At 35.7% G+C, this 25041-nt stretch overlaps 1 protein-coding gene across 1 annotated transcript; it reads right to left on the bottom strand.

The window, feature by feature from the left end:
- Nucleotides 1-7504: 7504 nt before the first annotated feature.
- Nucleotides 7505-24265, bottom strand: LOC127447544 (CD302 antigen-like). The gene is made up of 6 exons (XM_051709506.1): nt 23984-24265; nt 20919-21044; nt 20677-20787; nt 15137-15319; nt 13184-13207; nt 7505-9566 (listed from the first exon to the last, which is right to left on the bottom strand). Exons 1-6 carry the CDS (start codon nt 24051-24053, stop codon nt 9364-9366), a joined length of 717 nt encoding a protein of 238 aa, XP_051565466.1. The 5' UTR covers nt 24054-24265; the 3' UTR covers nt 7505-9363.
- Nucleotides 24266-25041: the final 776 nt, after the last annotated feature.

The following is a 25041-nucleotide window of genomic DNA, read 5'->3' as shown; positions in this document are numbered from 1 at the left end:
TGACGTGGACATGTTTTTGACCATTTTTGTGAGATACACCCTTGTAAGATTTTCTCTGTCCAGTCTTTATCTCAAACAAACAAACAATTAAATAAACAAGAACAACTAAGGAGTCACTCAAATGTAATATTTTGGTTAGTCTTATTAGTTTTATTACTATTATTATTATTAAGCAGAATCTCTCTCTCTCTCTCTCTCACACACACACACACACACACCTCCGTATTGCCCCTCTTTTCCAGAGTGCAGCTATTGTATCTCTTTCCAATAAATTAGGCTATAGTGACCCGCCTCTTGTCATGTCTTTCTTGTGTAGACCTGAGAGGTCCAGACAGTGATCTCAACCCTGGGAAAACCACCAAACAATCATCAGCTGCCATTCAACGTCTGTGGGGTCTGACAGAAGGCTCTTTAAGATGTGTCAGTGGTGTTCGTTAAAGCTACTATCACTACAATTACTATTGCTCAGACTGAGGGTTAGGAATTTATACAAACTCCTAACCCTAAGTATCACATTTTGGGCTATGGACATGAATGGTGGCTCAGATTGTGTTTCTAGTTGAGGAGACGTGTGGTAATACTTTTCTAATCAATCAGATTTTTCAACTGGTTTATGACAAACAGGCAAAATAGACTTACATTGAAGGAGATCTCTGAGCCATTTCTAGAGACCAGAATATCATAGAGACTTGAAGGTGGACTCTTTTGACTTGGGCCAGTAAGTAGACACTTTGCAACCACTTAAAATACCCTAGCAACCATAACATAACAAAACACACTAAAAACCAACCACATTAGCGTTGTTGCTGTGAGTTTGTGCATTAAACACATATGATAAAAAAATTGTTTATTGAAAAAAGAATATTTTATTCATATTGCATTTGATGTGATACATTTCAATCCATATTTATAGAGCAAGGAGAGGAAGTTGTCATGGCCAAACTCTCAAACATTTGGTATCTCTGAAAAGCCCAGAGAGTCCTCTGATAATACCCCAAGATTTACCACTGTACAAAAACTTCAATAACAAATGTCCTACACATAAATGAATTGCCGGGCCTCAGGAGGATAATGACCTTTAAAGCCTAATGCAGTGTTTCCCAACCACTGTGTGCCATTAAAGACTGTCAGGTGTGCCGTGGAAAATTATCAGATTCTACAAAATACATATATACATATCTAAAAAAATAAAAAAAAATAAAAAAATAATCGAGGGTCGGATGGCCGCTTGATTGATCACAGCAGCATTCAATCGCATGCTTGGCAATAAAGTACAGGTCTCTGCAGGACAGTATCAGAATCAGCTTTATTTCCAAATATACTTACACACAAGGAATTTGTCTTGGTGACAGAAGCTTCCAGTGCACAAATGATACAACAAGACAGAGATAATAAAAACATTTTTTTTTTATTAAATAAAATATATATATATATATATATATATATATATATATATATATATATATATATATATATATATATATATATACAAATCTGTTATATACAGATGCAAGGGAATGTAATGGCAGAAGAGGTGTGGTATGTTGGATAAATATAAACTGCTCAATGGGGCAGTTTTAACTGTTCATGAGATGGATAGCCTGAGAGAAAAAACTGTTCCTGTGCTTGATGGTTCTGGTGCTCAGTGCTCTGTAGCGCTGGCCAGAAGGCAACAGTTCAAAAAGGTAGTGGGCAGGGTGAGTGGGGTCCAGAGTGATTTTTCCAGCCCTTTTCCTCACTCTGAAAGTGTACAGTTCTTGGGGGGGGGGGGGGGAGAGGCTTCTGATGTCCAGTTTTGTAGCTGAACCAAAACAGACAGTTATTTAAGTGCAGAGTCAATGTGGGTCTCCCACTTCAGGTCCTGTGAGATGGTAGTGCCCAGGAACCTGAATGAATCCACTGCTGCCACAGTGCTGTTCAGAATGGTGAGCGGGGTCAATGCTGGGGTGTTCCTCCTAGAGTCCACTATCATATCCACTGTTTTGAGCATGTTCAGCTCCAGGTTGTTTTGACTGCACCAGTGAGCCAGCCATTCAAACTCCCTTTTGTATACAGACTCATCGTCATCTTGGTTGAGGCTGATGACAGTAGTGTCATCTGCAAACTTCAGGAGCTTGACAGAGGAGTCCTTGGCAGTGCAGTCATTTGTATACAGGGAGAAGAGTAGTGGGGAGAGCACACATCCCTGGGGGTCACCAGTGCTGATTGTACATGTGCTGGAAGTGAATTTCCCCTGTCTCACTAGCTGTAGCCTGTCCATCAGAAAGCTGATGATCCACTAACAGGTAGATGTGGGAACAGAGAGTTGGTGTAATTTAGTCCGAAGTATAGCTGGGATGATGGTGTTGAAAGCCGAACTGAAGTCCACAAAAAGGATCCTTGCATATGTCCCTGGTCTGTCCAGATGTTGCAGGATATGATACAATCCCATGTTGACTGCATCATCCACAGACCTGTTTGCTCGATAAGCAAATCGAAGGGGATCTAGAAAGGGTCCAGTGATGTCCTTCAGGTGGGCCAACACCAGTCTCTCAAATGACTTTATGACCACAGACATCAGGGCGATGGGTCTGTAGTCATTAAGTCCTGTGATTTTGGGTTTCTTTGGGACAGGAATGATGATGGAGCATTTTAAGCAGTAGGGAACTCCACACTGCTCCAGTGATCTATTGAAGATCAGTGTGAAGATGGGGGTAAGCTGGTTAGCACAGGATTTTAGACAAGTGGGTGAGACACCATCTGGGCCCTGTGCTTTCCTTGTCTTTTGTTTTTGGAAGACTCGGCACACATCCTCTTTACAGATCTTAAGTGAAGGTTGAGTAGCAGGAGGGGTTTGCAGGAGGTGTTGATGTTTGTGTGAAGTGAAGGTTAGACCTCAGGCCTTTCAAGTCTACAGTAAAACACATTCAAGTCAGTAATGGGTGTTGGGTGTTTTCAAATCTGTGGGCATTTCTAAACTCTCCAATGAAAGTAGGGAATCTCAGTGTACAAATCAACGGGCATTTCCAAACCAGGATGGGCGTTTCTAAACTAACCAATGAAAGTAGGGTATCTCAATGGTTTGAAAACGTCCACCGATTGGGAAAAGCCCATCTTTGTTCTGCAGAGATATAAGTCTCTTGGCAACCGCAGTCCTACCGAGGCAGATCGCTTGATTGGTTACAGCTACGGCCAATCGCGTGATTGGCTACAGCAGCACATGCACAGTGAATCTATGTTGACAGGAATGGAGTGTGAACTCTGAAGAAGAGGCACTCGTGAAACTTCTCATTTGTAAACAAGCTGAATGACCTGGTACATGTACCGACCGACTGAATGAGAGGGGCATCTTTCGTCTTCCTTGTTCATCAAGGAGAGATAAGGGCAGAAGAGCTACGATTAATGTGTAAAAGTTAGTGATGTTTATACACGTTAAAGAGCTTTCACATGACTCGCGTCAGCGCTGCCAAACACATTAAAGTCTATGAAGTGATGCCACTTTACACCAAAGTGTTTTTCCCACACACGTTTTTGGTTCACAAATAACGTCTTTGAGAGTACAAAGCAACAAGAAATATTTAAAAACTGTCCAAATTTGTGAAGAGATATTGAATGTCTCATAATTTCTTTTAATTAAATATTACCTTATAATTTCCAAGTATCAGAGACTCCAGTTATTGGACTAAATTAAATTCAAATTCACCAAGAAAATGCTTAGACCTAAACATAAATGAGTCCTTGTATTACTTTCTGCTATCAAAGCAACTGCCAGTTTTTTTTTCTTTCTTTCTTCCAAATACGTTTTCAATGTTTATTGTGCACATCTCCCACTTTCTTGCTTGGTAAACTCGTAAAATCGCCCCTCTGTGATGTTTTCTGCAACGCTTGTCATGTGGAGGCAATGCAGTGCTTGACGCTGGTGTTGGATGGAGTATTGACACCTCGACTCAACTCATGTAAAATGCGCTGTACAATAAGGAAAGAACATTACTGAAACTCAAAACTATTATTATTGGGATTGTTGTCTTTTCTGATAAAAGTTATGCTCATCAGTTTAAATCTGAAGGAAAATGATACCGTAGATCTGCTTTGTTATATAATTCTTAAACATTATACAGAAGTCAGTAGATTTGTAGTCATGCAAGTTTTAATGAAGGAGAAGGATGTTATTGAAACACGCTATTATTAGACTATTATTGTTGTCTTTTTGGATGAAAAATCATGCTCAAACTGAAGGAAAACTATAGATCTTTGTTCTTTTAATGCTTAAACACTAAAGTCTCTTGGCAGATTTCAGTCGTGAACATCTCAAAATGATTCAATGACTCACTCATACCACATAAGACGCATAAGATTTGTCGCCACCTAGTGGCATCTCCAGAAGTGGTCACTGATGTAATCAGTTAATAAAATTAAACAAATTTGTGACACAGAAGCAAGCTACACCAAAATACACTTTATTTTTGCAGCTAATTCTGCACAATTGTGCAGTTAATTTGCCTTACTTGAATCATTAAAATCGCCGGAATTGGTGTTTTTAGAAAATTCTTTAAAAAAAAAATTCCCCAGAAAATGTTTTCGTGGACCAGTGATTCTCTCACCTTTTTCACCTTTCATGAGTTTGCATTCCTGTAATTTGTTGTGGCATTGCAAGAATTAATTTGCAAGAACAAATCTACAAATTAGAAAAGCAAATTTGTTGTTTTTTCATTACCAAATTAGCGCTCTTGCCACAGGTGACCTCAATACACACCGTCTACGTGACTTGATAGTGGTGTGCCGTGGTATTTTTTATTCGTAAAAAGTGTGCTGTGGCAGAAAAAAGGTTGGGAAACACAGGCCTAATGTATCAAATCGATACATAAAAAATAAAATAAAAACGTGCAAAACTTGCGTTTTTACGATTTCTTTTTATAGTTTGTCTATAGTTATTTTTATAGTTGGTACTAAACACAGTTTAACAATTTAAAAACAATTTAAATTTTCTGACAGTTCTTTCAAATGTCAGGCTTTACTTGGTTAATATGCATAGACTACTATTAGTAATCCATTTGTAGGTCAATTTAATCTAAAACTGTAAACACTGTGGCTCTTTAAAAATATTGCTCTGATTGTTTGAGCATCCCAACCAGCCTGTCATAGCAACAAGTTGGGGGCGGGGCTATCTGTTTATACAACCAATGAAAGTTGAAGTTTTCTGGAATCTGTTTGAAAACAGTAAGTATTTTTACAGCTCCATTTGGTGACGCAAGCTGTACAGAAATTACACACTTCACCTTTAAGAAATGAGAAATGTATTGAAACAAGTCCAGAAATACTCTCACACTTTACAGTGGTAAATGTGTCTGTGTATTTTCGTGAGAGCAAAAGTGGCTTACAACCCCCTCCCTGTTATGTTTGAACTTGGCTGACACATGCTTTCATTGGTTTTTGATTTGAATCAAATTTTTGAATCTGGAAAGTTTGAAAGTCTGGCCAAAATGTATAAAATTACCGTTTTGACTGACCGGTAAAGTACCGTAAACAAGAGAGATGTGTGGGCGTGGCATGCATGATTTGATTTGAAAACGTATTCAACAGAGTCACGGCGCCCTCTAGTGCTCAGCAGTGGATTGGACAGATGGATAAGGTGAAATCTTGGGACACATAAAGGCTGTATGGCCATCTACTATAGCTCCCACAGTTACCACTTGGTATATCCAAATCGTTTTGGCAATGGCAGGGTCTACCACTGCGACTAGAATGATCTTGAGACACTGGAAGTTAAGCCCAGTTAAAAACTGACGCTCTCAGCTTCCTGCTGCCCATATATGGGCTTCCCTTTGAACGCGCACAATGATTGACAGGCAAAAGCAAGTCTCTGCGGAACAATCATGGGTGTTTCCCAATCTCTGGGCGTTTTCAAACCGGGATGGGTGTTTTTCAACTAGCCAATAAAAGTAGGGAATCTCAGGTTAGTAGACAAATCCTGTAAAGTGATTGTAAAACGCCCATTCCGGTTTGAAAATGTCCAGAGATTGGGAAACGCCAGAGAAAATTCAACAGAGATGGGCCACTTGTATTCAAATGAATGGGAGAAATTGGAACTCTCAACAGTCAACGGATGTAGAAAGGAAGTCCCGCCTTACAGTTAACAGACCTCACCTGTCAATCAACTCTAGAATACGCATGCGTATTAGCTATACAAGCCAGGGAAATTGCGTTTTTAGCGTAATATGAGGTAAAGAATCACAATTTATAGTAGAAGTATTGTGAGATTTTATTGCTGATTTGAAATACGTTCTTTGATCGTAATCTTGACCAACCGTTTTTGAGGTTTTGGTTTTGCCCCATTCAATTAGATAGGAGCTGCACTTTCATGACTGGAAACAGCCTTCCGAGAGCGTTCCAAAGATGGCCGACAGTGGACTGACATGCTAGAAAGACTTTGGAAACTTCTGTTTTTGTTCTGCAGAGACAGAAGTCTCCGCAAAAGTGCTTCAGAGTCTTGTGATTGACTATTATGGCTTAAAAAAGAATCTGTCAGCTGTACACAGAGCCTGGCACTGTCTTTTTCTTTGTATGTCTGCTCAGGATTGTTTATTTGTTACAGAATAGAATCTGAACTAGAAATTTGCAATAAAAAAAATGGATCAGAAAAAAGGCTGTATGGCTGAATCTTAGGTTATGTACCTTTATAACTCTAGAAACCATTTTTTAACCAACTTTCCAAAGTCAAAGCCTAGAAAACCCGAATTAAAGAACTGAACTGCTAATTTAAGGGTATAATCAGCTCCTAAACTGCCTAAAAAATCCTTGCAGTGCTGCTATTCCTTCAACTTATCTTACATGGGTTTACCAACATCGTGCATGGCAATTTAGTTCATAAAATAACTGACATAGAAAAAATAAAAAGGAGTCACTGTATAGCATTAAAAGAATAGTTCACCCAAAAATGAAAATTCTCTCATTTACTCCTCATGCCATCCCAGATGTATATGACTTTCTTTCTTCTGCTGAACACAAACAACAAATGCTCTGTAGGTCCATACAGTGCAAGTGAATGGTGTCCAAAACGTTGAAGCTCCAAAAAGCACATAAAGGCAGTGTAAATGTAATCCATAAAACTCCAGTGGTTTAATCCATGTCTTCTGAAACAATCTAGTCGTTTCTGGGTGAGAACAGACCAAAACGGAACCTTTTCCACTATAAATCTTGACATCAGTAGTCTCTTTGACAATCATAATTTCAAGCTCGATTACACTCCCTACAGCGCCATCTAGCGCAGTATAAACGAGCTTGAAATCATGATCGTGCCAAGAAACTGCAATGGCAAGGTGCAAAAAGGAGTTATATTTTGGTCTGTTCTCACACAAAACCATTTGGATTGCTTCAGAAGACATGGATTAAACCACTGGAGTCGTATGGATTACTTTTATGCTGCCTTTATGTACTTCAAAGTTCTGGCCACCATTCACTTACATTGTATGGACCTTCAGAGCTGAAATATTCTTCTAAAAAACATGGTTAAGTAGGCCTCATACAAAAACATTACATACAGTAATTTATATGCGTTTAGGCAAACCAGCTGCTGATACAGAGTGAAATTGATACTTTCAGGGTAGAACACTGACAGTGATCTATAAAACCCCAGAGGGGAATGAATGTGTCCTCAATTAACTGTCCCACTTCATCCTCTTCTATCTGTCTTTACACATCAGCACAGTTTTTTTAATAGAGAAGTATACAGTAAAACGAGCATGTTCTGTTTATTTGAAAGTGTATAGACTTTTTGTATTCAACAAATAATTTTAAAGACCCCATGAAATCAAAATGTGAGTTTTTGTAGCTTTTTGTTCACGCCGGTTATTGCTTTGTGGCCATTTATATGCTAGTGCACTCCTAAAAATGGAGCAAATTAACCATCATCAGGTAAATGCATAAAAATGTAGTCTTTCTTTTCTGAATATAAATAAGTAAAATAAAAGAAAAAATTTTGACCAAAAATATTGATGACTCTAGAATGAGGACATCCCCTCCCCTAAATAAACTACAGGCTACTTTAAAACAAGGGACAAGTCCTTTGATATGTCTCGTCAGGAATCAGAAAACCGTTTTCAGTTTGTTTTGTGTTTATTAGTCTTGACTTGTATTTGATTAGTTTCTCTCAGAGAAATGGCCTGTTGTTCACAAAAGGAAAAATAAAGCATTACGGCTTACACAATACGAGTCATTTGTAGCATACAGTAGATACAGAACATTATCAGTGGCAAATCCAAACCTTAAAACAAAATCAAAAACATTCAAAGATACTGTCATTGGCAATCAGTAAGTCTCAATATCTAAGAACCTGAGGTGCATATGAAGCACTAGCTGTAACTAACTTTAATATTTGCCTTTTCAGTGCAGATTCCTGCTGAGAATACAGCTTAAACTAGTCTAAGCTGGCTTGCTTGTCTTCCAGCATGGTCACATTTAGACTTTTGCTGGTTTAAGAAGGGTTTTGGGCACTTTTTAGGCAGAAAGAACAGCTGGCCGACCATCTTAAGACCTATTTGTAGCCTGACAAATCTGAAAAGAGCTGGAAATTTAACACTATGGTCCGACTGTATAGGGAAATATCTGACGCAACTTCCCGTCTCATGACAGTGATTTGGCAGTCACAAAATAAACACATGATCTTTAAGGAATAGTTCACCCAAAAATGTAACTTCTATCATTATTTACTCATCCTCATGTCATCCTAAACGTGCATGCTGTTTGAGAGAATTTAGGTCGTTCACTAAAAATCTTGCAACTCTCGAATCAAATCTTTTGAGTCGGAATGAATCAGTCGATCCTATTTATAAAACTGGTCTGAATGATTTGTTTGTAAATCGGATTGATCTAGACTGAACTCACTGACTTGATCCAGCCGCAGTGGTAACCAGCTTACTGGAGGGTAGGATTAGTATTGAATAATGGCTTAAAGTTTGGTCTACTCCTCACAGAAAGCTCTCGTATGGCTTTAGAAAAGACGGAACATAGTGCACAAGTCATACAGATCATTTCTGAGGCATCCTTTTTGAAGCCTCAATGGTGACTAATAATGTTGCATGGAAGAAATAAAGTCATACAGCTTTGGAATGACATAAGGGTGAGTAAATTACATTTTTTGGGTGAACTAACCTTTTAATGTTCTTTTGTAAAGGAAGTCCCACCAACTGAGGGCCTTCAGACAGACAACATTTCCCCTAGTCCTCCACTTATGACTATAAACGCCTCTGTTTTGTTCTGTGTAGCCCATAGTTGAGGAACTCCACAGCAACCAGTAAAAAAGGGACGAGTTTATGATCTTCCATGCTGTCTTGCTGCTTATTCTAACCTAGGCATGGTTGAAAAACATCATCATCACAGTGTTGAGCTCTAAGGTATCTCCTCGACTTCTTCAGCTTCTGTCAGGCACGTCTGATCAGCAGACGGGGATCGGAAGGATGGGTGGTACTCGATTAAGTTGAGGATGGAGGATCCCGGGTTTTTTCTTTGGTGAAGGAACCAAACCACAGCAGACACGGCGAGAATCAGCACCACACTGATGATGACCAGAACTAACAGAAGAGGACTACCATCTAGATACAAGGAGGAGTAAACACAAGAACAAGACAATCTCTGTTGATTTGTTATGGTTTAGATAGTGTCTAACACAACACTACTAAATGGCTCCAGACAACTTAAGGCTAGGGTATACTCCGTTGTTTCCACATACGGTGTACGGTCGAGTGCTCTAGCCTTGCAAAGGATACTCTTTTGGTGAGTCCATACATACAAGTTCAATGATACTGTGACTCTTGGTGTACTGTAGCTGGTCATATCCTGATCACAGACAACTTTGATTATAAAACCTTAAACCATCAGATTCATCCGCACAATTACTGAACATGTTACTATTGGCTATATAAAGATATTAAATGTCAAATCAAATTTTTTGTCAAACTTTTATTGTATGTACATGCATAAATGGAATGGTATTCACACACAAACACAAAACTACTCATATCGGTACTCTGTATTATGGAAGCCCATTTCCGCCACATAAAAAAAAATAAAAAATAGTGCTTCAGTAAATCAAAATTATGAGATATAAAGTCATAATTTTGAGATTAAAACTCATAATTATGAGATAAGTCTTAATTGTGAGATACCAAGTCCAAATTATGAGATACTAAGTAATATTCATGATTAAAAGGTCAAAATTTTGAGATAAAAAGTCATAATTATTAGTCCAAATTATGAGATAAAAAGTCATAATTATTAGTCCAAATTTGACATAAAACGTCATAATTATTAGTCCAAATTATGAGATAAAAAGTCATAATTATTAGTCCAAATTATGAGATAAAACATCATAATTATTAGTCCAAATTATGAGATAAAACGTCATAATTATTAGTCCAAATTATAAGATAAAAAGTCATAATTATTAAAGTCCAAATTTGAGATAAAAAGTCATAATTATGAGATAAAAAGTCAAAATTTTGAGATAAGTCATAATTATGAGATAAAAAGTCATAATTATTAGTCCAAATTATGAGATAAAAAGTCATAATTATTAGTCCAAATTATGAGATAAAAAGTCATAATTATTAGTCCAAATTATGAGATAAAAAGTCATAATTATTATAGTCCGAATCTGAGATAAAAAGTCATAATTATTAGTCCAAATTATAAGATAAAAAGTCATAATTATTAGTCCAAATTATAAGATAAAAAGTCATAATTATTAGTCCAAATTATAAGATAAAAAGTCATAATTATTAGTCCAAATTATAAGATAAAAAGTCATAATTATTAGTCCAAATTATGAGATAAAAAGTCATAATTATTAGTCCAAATTATGAGATAAAAAGTCATAATTATTAGTCCAAATTATGAGATAAAAAGTCATAATTATTAGTCCAAATTATAAGATAAAAAGTCATAATTATTAGTCCAAATTATGAGATAAAAAGTCATAATTATTAGTCCAAATTATAAGAGAAAAAGTCATAATTATTTGTCCAAATTATGAGATAAAAAGTCATAATTATTAGTCCAAATTATAAGATAAAAAGTCATAATTATTAGTCCAAATTATGAGATAAAAAGTCATAATTATTAGTCCAAATTATGAGATAAAAAGTCATAATTATTAGTCCAAATTATGAGATAAAAAGTCATAATTATTAGTCCAAATTATGAGATAAAAAGTCATAATTATTAGTCCAAATTATGAGATAAAAAGTCATAATTATTAGTCTAAATTATAAGAGAAAAAGTCATAATAATTAGTCCAAATTATAAGAGAAAAAGTCATAATTATTAGTCCAAATTATGAGATAAAAAGTCATAATAATTAGTCCAAATTATAAGAGAAAAAGTCATAATAATTAGTCCAAATTATAAGAGAAAAAGTCATAATTATTAAAGTCCGAATTTGAGATAAAAAGTCACAATTCTGAGATGTCATATTTATGAGATAAGTCATAATTATGAGATAAAAAGTCATAATTATTAGTCCAAATTATAAGAGAAAAAGTCATAATTATTAGTCCAAATTATAAGAGAAAAAGTCATAATTATTATAGTCCGAATTTGAGATAAAAAGTCATAATTATTAAAGTCCGAATTTGAGATAAAAAGTCATAATTATGAGATAAAAAGTCAAAATTTTGAGATAAGTCATAATTATGAGATAAAAAGTCATAATTATTAGTCCAAATTATAAGATAAAAAGTCATAATTATTAGTCCAAATTATGAGATAAAAAGTCATAATTATTAGTCCAAATTATGAGATAAAAAGTAAATTATGAAATAAAAAGTCATAATTATTAAAGTCCAAATTTGACATAAAAAGTCATAATTATAAGATAAAAAGTCACAATTTTGAGATGTCATATTTATGAGATAAGTCATAATTATGAGATAAAAAGCCATAATTATTAGTCCAAATTATAAGATAAAAAGTCATAATTATTAAAGTCCAAATCTGACATAAAAAGTCATAATTATTAAAGTCCAAATTATGAGATAAAAAGTCATAATTATTAAAGTCCAAATTATGAGATAAAAAGTCATAATTATTAAAGTCCGAATTTGAGATAAAAAGTCAGAATTATGAGATAAAAATGATCTCATAATTATGATTTAGTATCTCATAATTATTTCATTACATACAGCTTTATTAATCAACAATTCAGTTTGGGCACAAGACAAAACAACAAACAAGACAAACAATAACAACTATATAATAATAAAAAAAAATTAGTAACATGATTATGTAAAAATATGTACTTAAAAATTACAATATTTTCTATATTAAGGATTCGTGGGTAAAATGGATAAATAGGTCAATATACACAATACAATTGTAAATAAGTTACCTTTCAAAATTGAACAGTTCTCATTTCCAAATGGCCATTACAAGGTTACATTTAAATTTGGCTCAGTACAGGTCTCCTGATTTACCTTATTTAATGAATGGATAGCCCCCAGAACAAAAGATGCTCTATACCCGTTTGTAGAGCATTTTGGATCTCTTACACTTAAGAGGAAGCAACTGAAATATTCATCAGTTATGACTTTTCATCACAAAATTATGACCACATTTTTGTATGTGGTGAACATGGGCTTCCATATGTCTCAGCCTTCAAAAATTGGAATTGGTGCAACGTACTTGCAATTTTATGTTTTAATCACAGATTTCCAGAAGAGCCAGAGAGCCCAGAATGCCGTAGTGTACCTTTAATAATAATAATTAAAAAACTACCGGTAATCACAATCCAACATAATAAAAGGGGTGTTTACACTATGAAAAAGAGAGTTGAGAATCGTCAAGATTCAGCGACATGAATGACAGCGACTGTTGATGACGCAACAGTTTAACTTCATACAAATGAGCAACGACGCAATGCAGTGAATTGCGAATATCATCAGCACAGAGACTCGACAACCTCCAGAGATTACTGCTGTCAGTGTGAACGGGGCTTAATTTAATACCTTCTTGAATCAGCTGGAGAGAAAGGGATTGAATTTGACGTTTGACAAAAATTCTGTGCATCGTTTCCTATATAATCAAAACAGAATCATGGAAAAAAACCATTTAACAGAAATCCTTTATTTAACCTTCATTTAAGTCTACAGAAAGGTTAATGCAAAATTACATTTAATCAAACAAGAATATTTAATAGTTATAAAGTCATACATACCAGTTCCACATATATAGAATCCCACTGAAAAAATAAATAAAATAAAATCAGCAAAAATGTCAATTTGTTTCTAAGTTTAACTTCAAACATGCAATTTTACCTATAATTAGTTCTGAAAACAGAAAATTGCAAGAACTTCTCAGCATAAATTCACCATTTCATTTTATTTTCTATTTTATCAAAATTACCTTTAAATCACCTGTCCTCAGACCATAACTCAATACATCATATAAATTATATATTAATCTTAAAGCCGAAGAGTGTCATTTTCTCGATGTTAAAACTAGGGTTGTTAATCGATTAAAGTTTTTATTTAAATTAATTAATTAATTAAATGATATGCATGATATGTGACAATTAATCACATATATAAATATTTGCTGATTAAAGCCTCTCAAATAACAATAATTTAATATAAAATGATTAAATAATTATAAATATTTAAATTTAAATAATTAGGAATATATGTAAAAAATATAATTCAGATAATTATAGTGCATTACTTTATTGTAATGCATTTGTTGTGTACACAAACACAACATTTAAAGCCGAATTCTCCGTTATTTTAGTGGAGTACCTCCATTAACTGAGCTTCAGATGTGTGTGTGCTTCTCATCTGTGTCATTGCATGTTGAGATCAGACACACTGAAGAAGATCTTTGAAGCTCTTGTGCATGTATACTGTACGTATGCGCTTTTTAAATTAGATGGTTTTTCCGATTAGATGGTTATTTCCTTTTAAAACTGCATGTAACCGGCAAAGTTTAAACTCTTAAACTCAGCGAGTATTGACACTGACTACCACCCCTGGAGTCGTGAGTTTGAATCCAGGGCGTGCTGAGTGACTCCAGCCAGGTCTCCTAAGCAACCAAATTGGCCCGGTTGCTAGGGAGGGTAGAGTCACATGGGGTAACCTCCTTGTGGTCGCGATTAGTGGTTCTCGCTCTCAATGGGGCGTGTGGTAAGTTGTGCATGGATCGCGGAGAGTAGCATGAGCCTCCACATGCTGTGAGTCTCCGCGGTGTCATGCACAACGAGCCACGTGATAAGATGCGCGGATTGACGGTCTCAGAAGCGGAGGCAACTGAGACTTGTCCTCCACCACCCGGATTGAGGTGAGTAACCATGCCACTACGAGGACCTACTCTACCCGCTCAACGCCAGTTTCATGTACAACAGTAAAGAGAAGACTCAGGGGTGCAGGCCTTATGGGAAGAATTGCAAAGAAAAAGACACTTTTGAAACAGAAAAACAAAAAGAAAAGGTTAGAGTGGGCAAAGAAACACAGACATTGGACAACAGATAATTGGAAAAGAGTGTTCTGGATCTTAACCCCATTGAGCTTTTGTGGGATCAGCTAGACTGTAAGGTGCGTGAGAAGTGCCCGACAAGACAGACACATCTATGGCAAGTGCTACAGGAAGTGTGGGGTGAAATGTCACCTGAGTATCTGGACAAACTGACAGCTAGAATAACAAGGATCTGCAAAGCTGTCATTGCTGCATGTGGAGGATTTTATGATGAGAACTCTTTGAAGTAGTTTAAGAAGTTCTGATTTTTTTTCAAAATTGTAATAGTGATTTTTCACGTTATTAATGTCCTGACTATACATTGTGATCAGTTGAATGCCACTTTGGTGAATAAAAGTCCAATTTCTTTCCATAAGAGCAAAATCTGTACATTATTCCAAACTTTTGGCCACCAGTCTGTGTGTATATAAATACATATACACACTGGTGGCCAAAAGTATTTTATATATATATATAAAGGAACATTTTTACAATGTTTTGTATAAATGACAGAAGCAAAAGATTAAGGTTTCACAGCTGTGTCCCAACTTTTTTGTCAGATGTTTATGAAACATTTATAAAATCAGGCAATATCAAAGCCAGCCTTTTTCCTGAAGGTCTTTCCAAATTTCACCTGAGGATGATGGTGTAAATGTGAACGTACCTGTCTGGCACACAACTCCATTCTCAGGTTCATCTGTACAGCTGATGTTCTCCCACTTTCCAGTGCTAGTGTGAAGAGCCACACACGTGTCCATGAGAGAAAGATCCGTGTCATCAGAGCCACCGTCCTCCCAGTTATTATAACTCAACATACTGTCATCATCATGCCACTTGAACACATCATCTACAAGAAACAAGGAATCAAAATGAGAGAATGTTGTGATAAATAATTGTAATGAAACTAGCGCTGTCAAAATTAACCCGTTAACGCTTGCGATTAATTAAAAGTTTAATGCGTTAATTTTTCTTAATCGTGATTAACGCATTTAAGACCTCTTAATGTACAAATCAAGCCCAGATGGGACTTGTGATAGAAATCAAGTATTTTTCAGCCTATGTAAGGCACGTTTAATTACCACAGAAGCACACCAAATCTTAACTATCACCAAAACACAGAATGAGACGTTTTTGTTTGTAAGCGCTTTTCATGTGGAGTTCAAAGATGCATTGGTGCTGACGCTCTGACGCGAATCATGAACATGGCTCACGACTGCTGTAGGAAAGTAGACAGCCACAGTCTACCGGCAAATTTATGAGGATTTGAGTTTAAAAGATTTAATGCCCGTTGCAATGAAAATGCAATGTGGAGACTAGTTCTTTCAATTAGTCAAACTCTCACTTAGACTTTGGGAAATGTTTAATGTTACTTGAATTGGTGATATTTTAATGCATTGTCTTTATATTGTGGAAGGCTTTGTTTGGAAAATGTTAATAAAGCATTATATTGCTACATATAATTTTGTTTTCTTTCCTAAGATGGACATAAATGAATTTTGACAAGAAAAGAAGTTATGTAGTGTCAAATTTTAACACTTTCTAAAATCTGTGATTAATAAAAAAATAAAAATGCGATTAATCGCATATAAACTGACAGCACTAAATGTAATTGTTGGCCTGGTTGGGCTAGCAGTTCAGATTTTTAAGTGCCATGGTGATATTTTCACTGGCACCACCATAGAAAAGTTTTTTTTTTGCAACACGTGTGTCAAAAATACATTTTCACAATTTCAAACCTTGTTTTATTAAATAATATACATATTTAAATAAATAAATACAATAATTTATATTATAAATAAATAAATACAATCCCAAAACTGCAGTTACAGTGAGGCACTTACAATATAAGTGAATGAGGCCAGTCCATTAACATTAAAATACTCACAGTATCAAACATATAGTCACAGGACATAAAACATTATATGTATTTACATGATTTTAGTGCGATAAAATCACTTACTAAACTTTTCTCTGTAAAGTTATATCCAATTTTACAACTTCGGTGTCATGACAGTGAAACCTTATAATCCCGAATTAGTTATAACTTCACACAGAAAAGGTTAGTATGCTATTTTATCACAGTAAAATAATGCGCACAAGTATTTTGTTTACATCTTGTGACTATACATTTGAAACAGTGTGTATTTTAATATTTGTAGATTGGCCCCATTCACTTCCATTGTAAGTGCCTCACTGCAACCCAGAAACGCAGAAATGTAATTATTTGTAGCAACTTGCGGAACTTTCTATTAACAGTAAACTTTACCAAAAAAGAAACAATTTAAAAACAAACATTGATTATACTCAGCTTTCTAAGTTTGGGAGCCCAAAGACAACAAAGAAAATGCGACACATAACAGCTGTTGTCGTTTGCCGTCAAAGCAAGTTTAGACGTCTTCTGTTTCCAGTTTTATGCACCACATCAAATGCAGCAAAATTTCACTGCCTGGCATTATTATTATCATCACAAAAGTGAACTCTGTTATAACTGCATATAGCATTGAAATAGTAGATTGGATTTACATCCGTTTTGCAGAGACACATTTATGTGGCCAAGTGTAATCGGGTCATCCTTATCGTTGAACCCTGCAGAAGATGGTCCAAGATCACTTCGTCTTCTTATTCATTGTTCAATAACTCTGTAAAGTCTTTCATCATGCAGCCAATCTGGTTTTATGTAAACAGACTGTTTATTTATACTGTTTACTTGAAAGCAACATAAATCTGGGTGTGGACGATTTATTCTTCTAACCTGCCAAACCCCCCATTCAGCCCCAAAATCACAGGATTTCCTTGCGTTGTGGAACGACTCTTGTGAAAATTGCGCTAGTGGAAAACATCTAAGGAAAGTTAGGCTCGAAACATACTCTGCACAAGTAAACAAATGCAGACATGAATGCGAATGCTCGGCCAATGCATTGGAGAGCATACAGTCCTGTTGTACATACTTGACATGCATTCTTGCTTTACTGTGGCAGTAACAAACCTCCATACTCAAGGTGGCAATAGAATAGCACCCTCTGTGGCAACACTAAAAATACAACGTATACTTGTGTTGCGTTATGCAATTTTTACACACAAAATTTTCAATTTTCAACAAATTTATGTGAAACCGAGCTTCCATAGCTAGATGCACCTGTGTTCGCATACTTGCGTAGAATATATTTCTGGCCAAAATGTGGTCTCATATATACATTAACCATACATATGGACTACATTTATAGCCTTAAAACCCCTTAAACTCCAGAGGGGGGAACTATATCGCAAAGTAAGTTTACGCTTCAAATGATAAAATCCCCGAATACATAAGTCAGGCATATCGGGTATCATTTGAAAGCTTTGAATCTGAACTTTTCATAGAACACTATCACTTTTGCATTTTTGTTACATAAAATAAAAAAGGCCTGAAAATATTGGTGTCGCAAATAAGTGCCACCTAGTGGTTATGTGGCAGAAATATTAATATGAATATAAAAGTATTTCACATAGCACTTAAATAGACAAGTCATATATCAAATCAAAGCTCTGATTCTCAGAAATGTGACTATAGTATTTTGTTGCCGTAATAGCACAGTTCCAAAGATTCTCAAATCACAAACTGAAATATGTTTTCTGTAAGACATCAAATACAAACTTTTCTTTTATGAGCCGATCACTGCTACTGTAAGCCCCAAATAATATCTGCTTTTACCTTAGGCAGTTTTCTACAAAATGAGTAATTTTTACTTGTCTGTGAGCTTACTTGTGTGAAAAATCCAATATTATATCTTAGATGTCCGGAACAAAATATGCAGTCCAGCAGGAAAAGCATGCAAAACAAATCATCTGAAAATATGTTATCGACTATTGATGATAAAATATCAATATCATCACAAAGGGGAGGGTCTCAGCTTTCTAATGGCTCCTAGATTGAGCTTCTAGTCCACTCAGAGGCCAAGATATTCTATGAAACAATGGGGGTGATGCATGAAGAAAAAATTAGACTGAATGTCTATGGACGATCACATCTGTGAGGGCTAAAATGCGTTAGAGCGCCACCTACATTTCAGATCTGTATATTGTGAAGGAAGGTGATAGAGGAAAAAAAAATTTCCTAGTATTTGCTGCCATCTAATGGAATAAAATAAGACTTTTTAAAAGAAGATAAAGTAAACAGAACCAGAATTACATGTTTACAAATAAAAAAAAAAACTTTGTTCATCATAAGACTGTGAACATGTACAATAATATTTATAAATAATTGGAGTCTTTATTTTTTATTTTATTTGGGGGTTTTTATGAAAAATGTGACCAATGTTTTGCAATTAGTCCACAGTATGTGTGAATGGTGAGCTTTTAAATTTGGGTGTGAAAAAATGCAGGTGGCAGCCCAAAAATTTAGTTTAAGGGATTAAGATCTGAGCAACTTTATCTGTAAACAGATGACTTAATTTACCCAATTTGATAAGTCATACAAACTTTAAGAAGATAACTGTGTAGGCAAGTAGTCTGCTCATGATATTTGAAAGCATTTCTCCTTTAAAGGTGAACACTGACTAAGCAACAGTTCGGTAAACATGTTTTTGCTAAGGCCCCTGCCTTGAACAGATTGGTCAAGTTCAGCTATATTCCAGTGAAGAGAAACTGGACCGAGTCCAATAATCTGCTTAACTGGCTCTTGCGTACATTTTGGTTTCTCATGGATAAAATATTACATCTTATTTTTGGAACATTTTCCATGCCTGGAAAAGAGGAATACTTTAAAGTCAACATGAAACAGCGTTTACAAGCCATTTTACTCCTGTAAAGACTTTTTTGAAAAAAATAGGGCTTGGTGATGTCACTCAAAAAGGAATGAAATTTACGAGGAAGAGCGAGTTGTTACATTTTGCTGAAAGTTTACAAAGTATTTTTTTCTGGGATGATGTGGATGAATTGTGCACAATAAGACAACAAACCTGTCCAAGGGAAGCAAATAGCGTCAATTTGGATTTCATGTTGACTCTAAGGCAGAGGTCGAACGATAATGGATGTTGCCGGTACTGAAAACTAAGGCAATCGAATAACCGATAAGGCAAATAACCGATTAATCGGCGATAGTTTTTAAAACCTTTTTTTTAATTTTAAAAATGTCCTTAGTCTTTCCTTACTGTGATGGGTACAGACATAGAGGCAAGAGTTTAAAATGAATAAAATCCCAGATGTGTCAATGACTAATTAAGACAAAAGGTGAGCAGTTTCCATCCAACTAACATTGTTCAAACCATTCGAACAGCTAATGTTAACATCCTCTCCATTTTGTCGGCAAACATGCAGTTTTCCAATGCAGCAATTAGTTATGAACATATTAATTATCAAATCACCTACTGTAAATTTTTAGTTGTCTTAAATGATTGATTTGATTGTATTTTAATTGTATGTACTGATACTGAGTACTGCAAACATACATTGGATTTTCTCTGTCTGTTTTAAATCAGCTTCTTAAGTGTCCGGCTCTGTATATATGTGTGGTCACGTGGCACAACAACCTCCAGGCTAGAGGTCGATCAATAGTGGGTTTTGCCGATACCGATAACTAAGGTTGGAGAACAGGCTGAGAGTCAATTAATCAGCTGATAGTTTTTAAAATGTATAATATGAATGAAAACTTTTCACTAAATGTAAAATAGTGCTGAACTTTAGTAAGTATCACTTTCAATGGCATCTTTCAGTGTTGATTTTTGCCGATAACCGATAGTTTCAAAAAGCAAAAAGTTTTAGCAAATATCGGCACCGATTAATCGGTAAATCTGATATATCGGTCGACCTCTACTCCACGCTGAGTCACTGATCGTTTTTATTTCACCTCTAGAGGCCGATGTAGAACCCTCCACCACCGGAAACAGAGGAATAAAATAAAAATAAAAAATTTGGGCAACTTCCAGTGTTGATTTTTGTCTGATAACCGATAGTTTCAAAAAGCAAAATTAATCGGCGTGATAAATCGGTAAATCTGATATATCGATCGACCTCTACTCCACACGAAGTCGCTGATTGTTTTTATTTCACCTCTAGAGGCCGCTGTTATACTTATCTTTCAATGTTGATTTTTGCAGATAATCGATAGTTTCAAAAAGCATAACGTTTCATCGGTATAACATATAGAATCCAAGAGCTGTCTCAAAACCAGCACAGCTCACTAGCTTTTGAGACACATGCATGCTTTCAGATGGAAATCAAACTTACCATCACTGTCATAGTATATTCCAAGCCATATGTTTATTTTGCCTTTCCACACAAAAGGGCTGTGTTTAACGATGTTCTCATTCTCCTCTGCACTTTTTATTGTCAAGAGATCTAAAAAACAATTGTAACCAGAGGGTTAAACTCTGCCATACAGTAATATACAGTAAGTGCCAAAATGATTCTGTAACTGCATGAAAAGTATATATTTCACCAGACAAATACAAACGTAAAAAAGTAATGACCATATCCTCTGCACATATCTTTGGCATCTTGAAGAGAGTAGCTTTTGGCGATGTTCTCTTCTCCATGTACAAAGTGATAGCAGTTGTGGCCAAACAGCACCCATGTGCGTCCATCTGCGGGGCAGTCTGTATTTACATATATGACTTTATTAGTAAATATCTCTGTTATATCCATCTATCTTTCTATCCATCTATCATTCTTTTTGTCTTTTCTATCTACCATCTATCTATCTATCTATCTATCTATCATTCTTTTAGTCTTTTCTTTCTTTCTCTTTCTTTCTATCTTTCTTTTTGTCTTTTCTATCTATCTCTTTCTTTTTGTCTTTTCTATCATCTATCATTCTTTGTCTTTTCTATCTATCTATCTATCTATCATAAATAGTAAATTCTTCTATATGTCTTTTCTATAATCTATCTATCTACCCATCTATCTATCTATCTACCCATCTATCTACCTATCTACCCATCTATCTATCTATCTATCTATCTATCTATCTATCTATCTATCATTCTTTTTGTCTTTTCTATCTATCTATCTATCTATCTATCTCTTTCTTTTTGTCTTTTCTATCATCTATCTATCATTCTTTGTCTTTTCTATCTATCTATCTATCTATCATAAATAGTAAATTCTTCTATTTGTCTTTTCTATAATCTATCTATCTACCCATCTATCTACCTATCTACCATCTATCTATCTATCTATCTATCTATCATTACTTTTGTCTTTTCTTTCTTTCTTTCTATCAATCGTTTTGTCTTTTCTATCTATCTATCTATCTATCTATCTATCTATCTATCACTCTTTCTGTATTTTCTATCTATCTATCTATCTATCTATCTATCTATCTATCTATCTATCTGTCTGTCTATCTATCTATCTATCTATCACTCTTTCTGTATTTTCTATCTATCTATCTATCTATCTATCTATCTATCTATCTATCTATCTCTCATCTATCTAGCTATCTACCTATCTATCTATCTATCATTCTTTCTGTATTTTCTATCTATCTATCTATCTATCTATCTATCTATCTATCTATCTATCTATCTATCACTCTTTCTGTATTTTCTATCTATCTATCTATCTATCTATCTATCTATCTATCTATCACTCTTTCTGTATTTTCTATCTATCTATCTATCTATCTATCTATCTATCTATCTATCTATCTATCTGTCTGTCTATCTATCTATCACTCTTTCTGTATTTTCTATCTATCTATCTATCTATCTATCTATCTATCTATCTATCTATCTATCTATTCTCTCATCTATCTAGCTATCTACCTATCTATCTATCTATCATTCTTTGTCTTTTCTTTCTATATATCTACAGTTGCAATCAAAATTATTCAACCCCCCCTGACCAGCAGTACATTCTGGTGATGTGAATTAAAACACATCAACTAAAACCTCAGTAAACAGTCAAAGTAAGTTTTTAATACATATTTGAGTGATTTTGAGAACAAAGAGTTCGGTTTACCCCAATTTAAAAATTAAAAATAACTAATTCTCTCCACAAATGTCATGTCAAAAATATTCAACCCCCAAAGTCAATCATTTGTTGAGCATCCTTTATCCTTAATAACAGCAAATAAATGTTTCAGGTAAGTGTTCTCGGGCTTCGGACACCTCTCTATTGGAACTTTTACAAATTTCTCATGAGCAAAAGCTTCCAGCTCATTGACATTCTTTGGTTTCTGTGCTGCCACTGCTTCCTTGAAATCCCAACAAAGGTTTGCAATGGGATTTTAAATGATGGACTGAAAGGGCCATTTAAGGACATTCCACGACCTATCCCTGAACTGGATTTTGGACAACTTGGATGTATCCTTGGTGTTATTGTCTTGCTGGAAAGTCCAGTGATCACCGAGCTTCAATTTACACACTGAAGGCATCAAATTTTTCAAAATGGACTGATTCCTGAAAGAATCCATGATGTCAGTCACATAGTCAGGATAGTCGTTTCTTGCAGCCGCAAAACACCCCCATAACAGGACTGACCCACCTCCATGCTTGACTGTGGGGATGGTGTCGTTCTTGTCATCACCTTGTCATCTTACTCCAGACGTACTGCTGACCCATGGGTCTAAAACGCATTTTCAGTTTAGTGTCATACATCTATAAAACCTTCTTCCAGGACTCCACAGGTCTTTCCTAATTACTTATTGAATATTCAGTCAACTGGAGTCAACATTTCCCTTGGTGAAGTTTTGTTTTCTTCCACACCCCAAGAAGGTTGCTGTTGTACCATATTTAAAAAAAAATGTATGATTGGTGCTGCCAACTTTGTCTATTGGAAATTGAAGTGCCTTGGAAATGTACTTTTAGCCATGACCTTTCATGTATAATGAAATAATCTCCTCTATTAGCTTTTGTGACAGCTTATTTTTAATTGCACTTTTTGCATAGAAATACATTTTTGCTTACAACGCTAAACTTACATTTTAAAACTTAAATAAGTGCCATTGCAGATTGATGACTTAATTTCAATTTAAAACAATGACTAGTGTAGCCTTACATATGTAAAAAACAGCAACATGCAATAGGGGTTGAATAATTATGACATGGCTGTATTTTTAAAAATCCTGCTATTTAGAAATATTAGGTTATATATTCACACTATGACTTTGAATGTGTCACTCAACTGATATAGATGAAAAGTTTAAAAATTCTTGGTCATAAGAAAAGCTTACCTTTGTAAATCCTTACTGTCTTGGGGGGGTTGAATAATTTCGATTGCAACTGTATCTATCTATCTATCTATCTATCTATCTATCTATCTATCTATCTATCTATCTATCTATCTTTTTGTCTTTTCTATCATCTATCTACCTATCATTAATTTTGTCTTTTCTTTCTTTTTATCTATCTATCTTTTTGTCTTTTATTTTTTTCTATCTATCTATCTATCTATCTATCTATCTATCTATCTATCTATCTATCTATCTATCTTTAAAACAAACTAACAAGTCACGAGCTTTGCGTTTAACACATCAAGATCAAATCAAATGATCGCTAATGCAAACAGTGGAATATTAAAAATGACATCTCACCCTGTCCTCGCGTTAAAGTGAGAAGAACAATGTTAAACAGTGTAAAATAACATGCTCGACACGGATCCATGTTTTCATTCAGTTCTGATATGGCTGCGTGCAGATACGGAAAGCTGGACGGACAAAAACGTCTTTAGGCGTACCATATACAAACATTACATGTAAAGATGAATATCGTATAAAGACGTCAGTACCGCGTGTACGCGTTATAGCGTCTACACACGGAATTTCGTGTACAGGCGTCAACGCGAGGACGCGTTATGGGTAGACGCGTAAACACCAAGTTCCCTTACGACTCAGTCCACTTGACATTGCGTAGTTACGCATATGGGGAGTGCCTTCATACACGACCTATTTGAAACCTCTCTACAATAACGCCAGTATTCTAATATTGGCTATGGATGCACCCACGCAGAGTCAGCTCTCATGGAGACAGACTGCCCTCAGTGTGAGAGCATGAGTCTCAAGACACTTTGCTCCTGAATCACCCTTGTTCTGAGGGATGATTCAGCCTCACAAGCCCTCCCACCCGCCTCTTCTGTGATACCCGAGGATTCACTCGAGGAGGCACGGCGGGGCCGCGAGGTCGAGCAGGATGACTTTGAGATGGTCTTTGTGGCGGCACACGCCCCACGAGCCCCTCAATCTCCGAAGCGCATGTTTTCTGAAACGCTATGTGCGAGACGAGCTCTGACCTTCTGAAAGAGCGGGCGGCCTTGTCTCGTGCAGCGGTTCTGACGCTGGGGATAATAATGACGATGTCATTGTGTCTCTCGCTGCATCAGGCGAGTGGTCAGTAGATGATGCTGCCGCCCCTCCCCCCAGCGAGGGCGAGGAGTGTGCACGTGCCACTGACAGGGAGATACTCTGCGTCCTTACAAGGTCGAAGAGCTTCACTTTGAGTGGTCTCCCTCAGAGGAACCTAAGCAGTCTCGCCTCGATGAATGGTTCCAGCAGCCTGGACGCCGTCTTACAGCAGCGTCCTGCAAATCTGCCCCATTCTTCCCCGAAATTCATAACGAACTATCCAAGATCTGGCACGCGACCTTATATGGCGC

Source organism: Myxocyprinus asiaticus, chromosome 10, assembly GCF_019703515.2.
Source record: "Myxocyprinus asiaticus isolate MX2 ecotype Aquarium Trade chromosome 10, UBuf_Myxa_2, whole genome shotgun sequence".
NCBI lineage: Eukaryota > Metazoa > Chordata > Actinopteri > Cypriniformes > Catostomidae > Myxocyprinus > Myxocyprinus asiaticus.
The sequence above is the reverse complement of the archived record's forward strand: the minus strand, read 5'-3'. Positions and strand labels throughout refer to the sequence as shown.

Coding starts and splice junctions, on each gene's coding strand:
- LOC127447544 (XM_051709506.1), bottom strand. CDS start 24,053: ATGGATCCGTGTCGAGCATGTTATTTTACACTGTTTAACATTGTTCTT. Junction 15,320..20,676: donor AATATACTATGACAGTGATG/GTAAGTTTGATT, acceptor TGTTTCTTGTAG/ATGATGTGTTCAAGTGGCAT. Junction 9,567..13,183: donor ATTCTATATATGTGGAACTG/GTATGTATGACT, acceptor CCTTGTATCTAG/ATGGTAGTCCTCTTCTGTTA.